The 12041-nt window shown below is 44.4% G+C and overlaps 1 protein-coding gene across 1 annotated transcript in view; it reads right to left on the minus strand.

Moving 5' to 3' along the window:
* The window catches only part of LMO4 (LIM domain only 4), a 17091-nt gene extending 10647 nt beyond the window's left edge, over positions 1 to 6444 (minus strand). Inside the window, exons 1-2 of the mRNA XM_089497538.1 lie at positions 5904 to 6444; positions 2851 to 3089 (exon numbers count right to left, since the gene is read on the minus strand). Coding sequence (XP_089353664.1) covers positions 2851 to 3086 — 236 coding nt within the window. The 5' untranslated portion in view covers positions 3087 to 3089; positions 5904 to 6444. The remainder of the gene's footprint in view (positions 1 to 2850; positions 3090 to 5903) is intronic.
* Positions 6445 to 12041: the final 5597 nt, after the last annotated feature.

Raw genomic sequence — 12041 nt, forward strand, 5'->3', positions numbered from 1 at the left:
GGGGATGGCTGTTGAACTCCCTGCTCCACCCATTATCCAGACTATTTGATCAGGACATTAATAAACTGCAGTTCCCCCTTCTGTCTCCCCACCATCACCATCCCAAAAGCCATCTACTTCTCCCTCCAGCCTGGGCATAAGGAGTCACAGAATCATATTAAAGGACACTTGTACAGAAAGAGTTCTCAGGCACTAGCCCTTTAAGAAATGCCTATTCTGCTTCTCCATCCCCCCCCTTCCAATCCCACCCTCGCCAATTCTCTCTTGCTCTCTCCAAGGCCAATTTTGTTAATTAAATGTTTTGTTTGCGACACAGCTCTCATTCATTTCGGACACGTCATTCCAGGCAGATCTAAGCCAGGGACGAGATCTCATTAGATAAAACCTATCAGAACTAAGAGAAAATGGAGGAGACACTAATTAAAGCTCTTAATTGTGCAGATTCACTGCCACACTGCTGCTTTATCTAGAATCTCATGGCTGGGAGGGCTGCCCGTCACCCTCCTCCCTTCCTCCCTCCATAGCTTCCAGTTTCCTTAGGGTACTGTCCTTATAAGTTAAGGGCCAAAGAAGAGTCAGTGGACTTCCATTTCCCTACACACACACAAATCTGCTGCAATTCTTAGACAGAATAGGTAATACTGACTCTCTAAAGCACCAACTCAGAAACAGTTTTAATGTTCCTTGCTTCAAAAGGAGGTGGGAGAGTCTCTATAGTCCTATTGTAAGCTAGCAGCCCGTCCTTTCATTTCAAAGTCATGGAAATAAATTCTTCTTTCTGCTTAATAAAAACATCCCACTGTAACTACAATTAAGGCCATTTTTGGAATTTTTGCTAGCAGCCTAAAAGAATAATCCTGAACCTCTCTCTCCCTTTCCTCAATTAAAATGACACACATGCATTGCATAATGCTGATGAAATGGTAGTATCTTTTTTGCCAGTAGATTAGGACATCCAGTTACATATGTCAGAAAGTCATCGGGGTCACAGATGTACCTCATGGAAGTTTGTGAACTTGCTACGGTAGGCTTTTTTGCTATGGAATGGACAGCCTTCCAAAAGTGTATACCTGATATAACTGAACTGTGTTGGATCTTCAATTAGTTCTACTGAAAAGTCAGGCGGATGGAACAAAATCAGTTCAAATTTGCCATCTGATAAAGCACCCTATTTATAACTGCCTATACTAGGACTGTAATAAGTTTTGGCCACACAAAAACCTGAGGCAGAGATTCCAATAAGCTGTTCGGAACTTGCCTTAGGGATACAGTAGGCAAGTTCTCTTTTTAATTAGTAGTGATCAGAAGAGGTTTGTTTGATGGTTTTAGTACAGAGGGACGAAATCTGTACTGTTCATTGAATCTGAACAGTAGTGTCAATTTTTCCACTTCAAACAAACCTCTTTTTCTAACCGTTCTGCTCTATTTAATTAGAATTCTGTCTCGCTTATGCAGTTACTTCGGACAGGGATCAAGAATGCATCACTGCAAGCCTGCACATACTGATTTTTGAGCATTTACTTTAAAAAGCCAGACACTTAGCAAAATTAATGTCGCAATCCCTTAAAAACCTCTCTATAGCTATTTTGTTTCCTGTATTGTGTTTAGTTGATTAAAGGGGACAGTGTTACAATGAGGAGAAGGTATAAGCAAACATTCAGTTTGGTGCCATCCAAAATTCAATATAGCACTAAATACAGCTACTCCATCCAGTCATATTAAAGTTCCAAGCAAAAAATGCTTCAAAAATGTTTATAACCAAGCATTTGACGTGAAGACACAAGAAGACTTCAACCACTAAACAGCTTCCTTTCTCTCTTCCAAGAACTGAGATACTTTCTCAAATATATTCTGAAGTGTGAAGACCCAGACTATACTGCCAACACCCAACATTGCCTTTGCCTCACATTCTTTCTATGCCAAAAACGGTAGAAGGGGGCTGTTTAATTACTGATTGCTGAACTAGAACACCTCCTTAAAGCATCCATGTGCATCAGTCTATCAAGTCATTTACTCAAATTAGATGTGTAATCCTTCAAAATGCCTCCTTTCAAAATGAGTTTAAAGGAGCTTGAGTTCACCTGAAAAGATCCAATGGGCACCTGACCCCTTAAATTCTTTTCATTAATTGCTCCAAAACTAGTTGGGGGCAGGGAGGAGATAACACATTTTTCTAATGTAAAATGCAAGGGATGAAGAATGCCTTGCTGTAATTATAAAAGTTTAAGCATGTATCCATACATACATGTAATTTTTTTTTCTACACTAAAAGATACACCCCACAACAATACAAAAGCTATTGGGCTGTGTGTATGTACTTCTTGTGTAAGATGCATCCATGGCCTTTCCAACAGTGAATCAACTTTTTCACAACGAATGCAGACAATGAGTCACTCCGCCCCCCCCCCCCCGTTCCAGTTGAAGGTGTTTAATGCAAATAATAATACAACAGTTAATGAAAAGATAGTCATTTCATTGTTTTTGCATGTCCACCAGAGCCCTAGCTAGCTCTGCACTTGGTCTCCAAACACAATCCTCACCCTCAACAACAGCCTCTGGCAAATGTTTAAAGCTGGGACTCCCCTTAAAAGTTCACAAACACTTGAGAAGTTTCCTCCACTTACTCCTCCCACTGGACCATTCGCCTGTCCAATATGCCCACCATAACCCATGAAAGGAACTGCTTTGATAAATTAGGCTTCTAGTTTTGAACTACCGGCAAAGTTGTTTCTGCCCCCTCACTTTTCTCTACTTCGCATGGAGGGATGCAGTTGTTACCCAGATTTACATACAGATGCACACGGTCCCAGGAACTAGTGACTGGGCCTACCTTCCCTCTGCCTCTCTCACCTGATGTAATCGTTTCTGCACAGGATCATGCCGCTCTTTGTGTAGCAGGACGTGCCAATTTCTCCCAGTTGGGCTTGGCAGCAGGAACACTTCAGGCACCGACTGTGCCAATAGCTATCCATGGCATAGAGCAAGAAGCGATCAGCAATCTTTCCCCCACAGCCTGCACATCTTTTCCATGAGAGGGAGCCACTGGTGACCGGGGGAGGCTGCGAGCTGCTGCCCGGGTTCACCATGGTCTGGAGGAAAGAAAGAAAAATGCGAAGAGAAGGTTAACTTGTCAGACCAGGAGTCCTTGCAGCCTGCCTGTCTAATGCAGCACTATGTGAAGAGGAGGAGGAGGAGGAGGAGTGGAGGGGGAAGGATGGGGAACAGCCGCTTGTTTACTTTTCAGAGTCTTTGTTCTGGGTTAATTAGCCGCCTCCCTTTCCAAGTTGGCCAGCAATGCCCAATGACAGTTTTTTCGCCTGCAATGCTTCTGTCAAACTTAAAAGAGTGACCCCCGCTTTGTTTGCTGCCAGGAAAGTACACACACCTGGAGTCACACAGTCTACACGGCCCTCCCAGTTATAAATTGTCGGGGGGCCCACCAACACTAAGACAAGAAGGGCTCCAAAGGAGGCGGGACAACAGCCACAATGGCTAACAGACAACTCTTGGGAAGCACAGCTGCACTCCTCCACTTGGAAACCGTTCTGGAGGCCGGTTTAGCTCCATTTTACAAGCCAGGCGAGCACAAGCCCTGGAGAAAAGCTGTGAAGTTGTGGAACTGGTTTGTCAAGGTCTCCTTTCCCAGGCCATTGTTGTCTACAAGGGGCCCAACTGCAATTGTCCCAATTTACTGTTCTCAGGGGGAAAACAGATCAAATGAAGTGGCGGTCTTCCCCCCCCTGCAAGAGACCGCTTTACTGAATAATAATAGATCACTAGACTTTAAGAAGCCTGTTAACTTCCTATACAAACACAATCTACTTTTGTCTCACTAATCTGTCCTTGATCAGCAATTTAAATGCTAAATGCTTTGTTGCCCTAAAAAAAAAAAGTTAGAGGAGGTAACAGCAAAGAAGCACAGAACAAGCAAGTATGCCCCACTCTGGAAAGAGTCAGCATGGCTGCCTCTGAAGGGGCTGGGTTTTGGAGGAAAAAGGACACACACAAACTGAAAAGTGTGTTTTTTCACTTGCAAATAAATTCTTGATCAAAGCAGGCCACTGGGGAATGAAGCCAAAAAGCCCATTCCCAAAGCTTACTCCAAACTGCCCAATGTGCCCAGAGTCCAACAGAGTCTATGGTTTCTTCATTCCTTTATATGATTAAAAATATTGTTATTTACTGTCTGTGTGTGTTTTAGCTTTGTCCTTTTGTACACTGCACATGTTCACTTGAAGGCATGGGACTACTTGCACAGACCCACACCTCCCAGGAGACAACAGAAAGAAAGCAAACTTTTTTCCTGACATTCACCCAACTTGGTTCCAACAGTGCCTTAAAACTTCCTTAAAACAGGCTTAAGGGGAAAGGGAAAAGGAACAAAAACAAAAAGGGGATTTCCTTCCAAATACAACTCCTGATCATATGGTGCAGTTGACCACACAATAAACCAGACGGCGAACTGCACCAATTAAGACTGTAACTAAAAACCCAGAGACTTGGGGGGGAAAGTGAACCACTCTAAAAGCCATTAGCATTGCATTGCATTTCTCTGAATGCATCCTATACCTTTATGTAAATTGATTTCTGAGGCATTTCGCTCACGAAATGGCCTTTTGTGACCATTTCCAGCAACAGGAACCTGCAGTTCTGACTTTCTGATTAAAAACAACACACACACACACAAAGATAGATACACACAAACCCATTCCAAAGGCTACAAATCTCCAGTTCTTTTCAAGATCCCCCCTCAAAAAAAATCCCCCCAGATCTAAACCCCACTGGTCTGACCCCCTCTGTATTGAAAAGAAAAGTAACTATTCTCCACCAAGGAAACGTTAGACTGCAGAAGCACCCAGTAACCCCATTAAGCCAAAGCTCTTAAGGACAAGCAATACCTTAATGCTGATTAAATCTCAACAGAGATGAATCAAGAGGGCTGACCAGAAAGTGACTCCCTCCATAACTAAAAGGAGGAGAGGCAGACAAGCCCTCCTCAAGTTTCCTTTGGAGTTGATGGCAGGGAGAAAGAGAGAGAGAGAGAGAGAGGGAAGGCAAAGGCTTTGCACTCCAGATAGGCTTAGAATCAGAGAACCATAGCATCTTATTCTGGGGGTGACTGCAACTAAGGGCCAGCCATTGGGGTCCTGGAAGGGAGGCGAGGAAACAGCAACAAAAGAGGAGGCAGCTAGAGGCAAAACACACACACACACCTCTCTCTGTGTCTCTCTGCTTATTTTAATGGAGACCAAGGGAGGGGCGAGGCAAAGAGCTTGCAATTTGTGGTGCGTAAAAAACAACACACACACACACACACACACACAGAGCAGCAGAAAATGGATGCTTGGTTTTAATGAGCCTCAGAAGAGAACAAAACAAGCAGCAGGAGGAGGAAGAGGAGGGAGAAATCATCCAGTGCCCCACTTCGGATTTGTGGTGGTGGTGTTGTTGTTGTTTTCCCCCCTCTCCCTTCTTTCCTTCCTCTTCCTCCAACTCCGCCTGCTACTGTTTCCAAAGAGTATCGCCTACAAAGAAAAAGTGGGCGAGGGATTCTCCTCCAAGGCCAGAAAAGAGCCCAGTTGGGAGGCTACAAGGCTGCATCCACACGGGAGAAATAACCCGGTTTGGAACCGCTTTCAATGTCTCTTGGCTCAAGGCTATGGAATTCCGGGAGCTGGAGTTTATTGGGGGGCCCACAGCAAACTCCAACTCCCAGAATTCCATAGCCTTGAGCCAAGAGACATTGAAAGCAGTTCCAAACCGGGTTATTTCTCCAGCAAGGCTTGGATCTGGGTTCCAATTCTGGCCACTGGGAAGAGGAGGAGGCGAAAAACAATTGTAAAAAGGAAGCAGAGCCCAAAGGTTTGGAGAAGGAGGAGGAGGAGAAGGGCCCAAAGCCTTACCTGTTTCCCCTCTATGGTGCAAGAGGCCGTGGATAACGTGGCGGAGGCGTTGGGGGCCCCTCTTTTGGAGAGATGGCCGGGAAGAGGGAGAGAAGAGGGGAAGAGAAGCCCAAAGGCTCGCTCTTCAATCTGGATTTGTGGAAAGCAGCAAAGAAGAGCCCCTCCGGAGAAGGAGAAGGAGGCGGAGGCGGTGGGAGAGAAATGTCCTTCCTTCTTTTAGTCCTTCTTTCTTTTCTTCCTTCCTTCTTTCCTTCCTTCCTTTGCTGGTCGTCCTCCTCCTCCGGCTGCTGCAAGGCTTCTGTGCAAGCGGAGGGCTTAAGTTTGGACACTTCTTCCAACCTTTTCCTCCTCTTCTTCTTCTTCCTCCTCCTCCTCCTCCCACCCTTGAGATGCTCCTGGGTGCCAAGCCAACAAGTCCTCCGGGAAGAGGCAAAGTCCTGGGAGAGGGCTGGAGAGCAGGGCTGGGGCTGTGGAGCTGAGTCTGCGGGCGTCCCTCTCCCTGTCTCCCTCCCGAGGCGAGGGCTCCTCCTGACACAGCCGCCGCCGCGTCCCAACTGCTGGGAGGCTCAGCCCCGCGCGTCACTGCAGCCCCGACCAATCTCCCCGGCGCTTGTTCAGGCGGAATAATAAAACCTGCCAATCCCAAGGAGGACAAAGGAATGAGGGAGGAGGAGGAGGAGGAGAGAGAGAGAGAGGGAGGGGAGGGAAGGAAGGAAGGATGGAAGGAGCCCCACACAGCCCAGTGCAGCAGCAGCAGCAGCAGCAGCAGAAGGGAAACAAGGAGGGTCTCCTGGTGGTTGGGGTTTGCTTTTTGGTGCCCCTGCTTCCCCTTCCCTCAACTCCTCCTCGGGGAGACTGAGGATGGGGACCTCCTCTTTTTCTATTCCGGCTCCAGGGCGGACGGAGGGGAGGGCATGCCAGCGAAATTACACACACACACACATAGAGAGAGAGAGAGAGAGATGTAGTTTTTCTTGGGTCAGGTCCCCCCCCCTCTCTCGCTGTGTGTGTATATATAGAGAGAAGGAGGGAGGGAGGGAGGAGGGGACTTAAAACTACATATCTATATCTATCCATCTATGTGTGCATATATAGAGAGGAGGGACCTGACCCAAGAAAAACTACATATACAGTACAACTATATCTACCTATCTCTATGTATAGATATAGAAAGAGGAGGGGACCTGACTCAAGAAAAACTACATACATCTATATATGTGTGGGTACATATAGAAATATAAATTCGCCCTGCTTAGTTATGCCAAAAAAAATACGAAATGCATTTTGGAGCAGAAGGGTAGGATGGAGGACGTGTCCGGGAAACGGAGGACCTGCGGTCACCCTCTCCTCCTCGTCCTCCTCCTCTTGATGGGAGCTGCTCTGGGTCCACAACAAACTCCAACTCCCAGAATTCCATAGCCTTGTGCCAGAAAGAGTTAAAGCAGTGCCAAACCGAGTTATTTCTCCAGTGTGGATGCAGCCTAAGTCCCCTTGAGTTCAGGGAGGTTTACTTTCTCCTCCTTGGTCACAGAATGGCAGCCTTTGTGGGTTTCCTCTGGAATAAAACTCTGGTGAGGTTTGTTTTCAGTTTCCACACAAAAGAGGAAGAGGCTCCTTGTTGTTGTTGAGGGGGGCCTTCAAGTCATTTCCAAATGTTGGCCACCCCCCTAAGGTTCTTGTGGCAAGTTTCTTCAGAGAGGAAGTTTGCCATTGCTGTCCTCTGAGGCCGAGAGAGCGTGACTTTCCCAAGGTCACCCAGGGGGTTTACTCACAGGGTCCTCCTTTTCCAGGACTGGCCGACATGTCAGCCTTCTGTCCAGGGGGAATTCCAAAATGTCCTCCATTTTGAGCCTAATAAGAAGCACGAATTTCCATTTCTGTGAGGGTTTTTAGCTTTTATTTGGTAACGTCCTACGTTCTTCTTGAATATCCTACATTTTACAGTGCCTGGTCCTCCTTTGTGGTTATGACCCCTTGTTTTGAGGTCACCCTGTTTAAATGCCCGAGGTTGGATTCAAACCCTGGTCTCCAGAGTCACAGTCCTCACTAAACCACACTGCACCAGAAGCCTCCTTATTACTTGACCCAAACGACTATGAATTGAATCCAAGCTCTTCTGCTGTTCTTTTCTTGTCAACTCTTGCTGTTTAAATCATGCACTTTTCAGGGTGCCCACACTTTACAGTTCTGCTCTGATCTGTCTGCATGAGTATCCCATGAATGGGCTGGGATAACAGATTCTGGCTGGGCCAGAGCCACCCAGTGGGCTTTACAGCAGACAACAGGCAGCTGAGCTCTTACCTGAGTCGCCTGGGCACAAGTTCAGTGCCCTGTGCCACCCTAGCTCCTAGCCCTTCTCTTTATTTAGTTGGGCCTTCTGGAGATGGGTTACTAGATGCTGCATGCCTCTTATTGGGGATGCGAATCTGTGTTGAATTTCTCCAAAGCCTAACCCCATTCCTTATAAATATCACATTTGACATAGCCAGGGCCAGCCTTTTACGATTGGCCCTCTGTATCCACAGATCCAACCATCCATGGCTTGAAAACCCTCCTTAAGATGAAAGGCAAACTTGAAGGCACATACATATGTTTACTTGGAAGAATCACTGATTTGAATAGAGCCAGATTTTCACAATCTCTTCAAGTGAGTCCTTCAGCCCTTTGTAAGATTTTTCTTCACATTTGATCTATGGATGTAAACTGGACCACAAGAATTCTGGGCCGAAAATGGTACCACTTATTTCACTTGATGTTCAGCTTACACAAAAATGTTAATGACATATTTCTCTGGGTCACCTCCTCATATTTCATGGGGCAGTGGAACTAGAACTTCACTCCCCCAAGTTCAACTCCAGCATTCTGCACCATTTTGTGGATAATATTTTATGTTGTGCTTTACACACACAGTTCCAGTTCTCAAAATCAGTTGCCATGCAGTCCCTAACCCTAGGGGGACTAGGGTTCTGCCGCCACACCACAAAGAGCCCATCTGTCCTGGGCCTAAGATAAAATTCCATAGCCTGGGAACAGTCACAGAGAAGACCTCTTTTGTGTCCTCAACAAATGTACTTGTGATGATGGTGAGACAGGATTTTTTCACGCGGAGGAATGTATCACCGTCCCGAAAGAAGAAGAAATGGGGGCAATCTGAAAATGCAAGAAATTACATAGTAGTTTATCACACACAGAGATGAACAATGTCCATTCAAAAGAGAAAGCAGTGTGAATGCAAATGAATTCATCGCATGAGTACGTACCAGTTAGCTTCTTGATTTCAAATTGACATATTTGTGCATGTGCAGGGAGGACACGATCCCATGGACGACAATAATCCCATGGCCGAACTGGACATGCATTTCATACTAACACAAATGTGAACTGACTGCGAATTTGCAGTGGAAAAGGGTTTATACATTTGCTATTTCTCCGAACTCAGCTATTCCTGGATTGTCTCATGATTGCTTTTAGATTACATTCCATTTGTGTGCAATGTCATTTGAAAATCTTTTGTGAAATTACGTGAAATTCCTTGGATGACCCTGGATTAATCTTTGGTTAACCTTCCAGTTTTCCCCGTGTGATAAGTGTGTCTTGGACCATAGGAAGATACTGCCTTTCAGTTAGTCTGGACCCAAGCCAGACTTTAATGTAAACACTTGAATATATACTTTAATATAAACACTAGGTTCTTGATGACAAAAATATTCATGTTAATAACTTGATAATAATAACTGATTAAGCAAGACGCACATACATTCAGAACTTCAATAGTGTGCATACAATGAGGCCCTAAGGTCATCCGTACCAAGAAAATTACTATCAAAAATCCTTTAGTTAAGTTAATAATAAGGATGATTTTTTTAAATCTTTCAAATAAGATGAGAAAAAGTACCACACCACACATTCACAGACACTTCTCAGAGTCTGTGGCCCAAAAGAAACAGCTTTCCTGTTTGGTTGTCCAGAAAGCTCACGTACCTGTTATAGATGAGCAGGTAAGTGGGTATTTGCAAGCCTTCTTTGATCATGGCTTTTGAATCTGAGGGTTCATGTATGCTAAGATTTTGTTCTGTTTGAACAAAACTTCCATGCTCCAGAAGTCCCTCTCCCACCCGTAAACCACGAAAGTGCCGTTAATTTGGATTTAGGACTGCTGCTTTATTGATAATGAATAAGTATAACTCTTTCCATTGAGCAAGCGGGTGAAGAGGGTACAGATCATCAAGGGAGCACTCCTGAAGCCACTTACTCCAGAGCAGGCAGGCTGGGGTCAATGGAATGGGACTACTCCAGAGTGCAGCCAGAGGTATTAGTGCTGATTATGTTGATATTAAAGTAATACAGGGTCAGGCCTACTTGGATGCTTTTCCCCTCAGAAATTTCAGAGAACAATTTGGATTCAGTCAGATGCACGCACACTTAACACTTCGCCAGCTCCTCATGTGGTGTACTCCTCACGACAAAATGTGATCCTCTGATTGGAAAAGTTCTTTTTTAAAAAACCCATCCGTGTGAGCAGCGTCCCTCTCATCAAAGCGGTGGCCATTGATTTTTAAGTACCCCTTGTTGAAATCAATGGGGAGTTCAGCTTAAAAATTAATGCTACTGTAACTCGCTGTTATTAATACCCCATAAAATTTTAAAAGAGGAATATGTTTTACATTCAGCTGGCAGTTAGCAGCGCATTGTGCCATTTAAAAAGGCAATACTGCCGTTCTTTAAAACAAACAGCGGAGCACACTTGAACAGAGTCAGGACCAGTTAAAGGAATTAAATACCCAGTAGCATAAAATTCTAATGGAAAAATGAAATATTAATTCCATGCATAGGACAGTTGTCAGGTCCCATACATAACAAAAGTTATAAGCAAACATCCTTGAAAGAAGGAATATTCGCAAAGGCAGTGGCGAGGGAGAGCTTTAGGTATGTACAATGGTCTCTGCATGTAACAAATAATGTGACTCTAATGGCCTGTCTATATTGTTAGGTCTATATGCTGATGTGCACACACAACCCCCTGCCCTTTGCTGGTTTAAAACCAGAAACGATGACTTGCTTTGTTTGACATACATGGACAGCACTGAAATACAGAAAGTTAGCACAACTAAAGCTCCCATGCCCATCCTTACACAGAATGAGCTTTTGTGTGTAATCTTGCCCACCAAAACTGCAGAACAGAGTGGGAGCTCCATGGAAAATTTGCTTGAAAGTCATTTACCCTTTGCACCCTTGCATATTTGAATACTAGCTCAGCCACAAAGCTTGTTGAATGGCTGTGGGTCTCTCAGCCCAGCCTTCCTCAAAGGGTTATTGTGAGAATAAAGGAATGGGATGAAGAAACTAAGAAAGCTGCCCTAAACTGACTGCAAAAAAGATTGAAACCAACCATTTCTTAGATTGCTGGGGACACTCAGTGTTGCTTTTTAAACATAACTGGTTATAGTTATAGTTGCAGGGGGGAGTAGTTACTGCTATGGTTACATTTTTAAAAAATTATTTCCTTTTTCTGGTAAACTACTTACCTGTGGTACAAAACACATTCTCCTCTCATTCGCTTCATTGTCATCTTAATATCTGGGGCAGACTATGATGCAGCCATATAAGCCAGCTATTCTTCCTCTATTTATTGAAGCCACATACCCATAACTATAAAAGTAACTTACAGTTACACCAAAAAAGGAGTGACAAGTTAAATCACAATTATAATGTAACTTCTTTATTTATTAAGTTAACTTATTTTTGCCCTGCTTGACCATGGAAACCCACTGGGTGACCTTGGGTAAGTCACACAGACTCGGCCTCAGAAAACCGCTAGGGTTGCAATAAGTCAGAAATGACTTGAAGATACACAACTAAAAACAACAAATATATACACACACACACACAGTGTGATTTTTAAAATAATCAGTGTACAGCAGCGGTACTCGCCCCTTTACAGCTACATGTGGACATCACATGCATGCCCCCACTTGACATAGGAGTAAAAATATTTTGTTTATGTAATGTGCATAGTTTCATTCACGCATCCATGCATATTCATATTTTGACAGGAAATAACATTGTTCAAATTAGAACAGTTTTATTTAAGTAAATTCAATATTTAACTCAATGCATGTGTAAATTCTACATAGGAGC

The sequence above is a fragment of the Sceloporus occidentalis genome, unplaced genomic scaffold (assembly GCF_023333645.1).
Source record: "Sceloporus occidentalis isolate IW3139 unplaced genomic scaffold, rSceOcc1.0.p SCAF_104, whole genome shotgun sequence".
NCBI classification, from domain to species: Eukaryota; Metazoa; Chordata; class Lepidosauria; order Squamata; family Phrynosomatidae; genus Sceloporus; species Sceloporus occidentalis.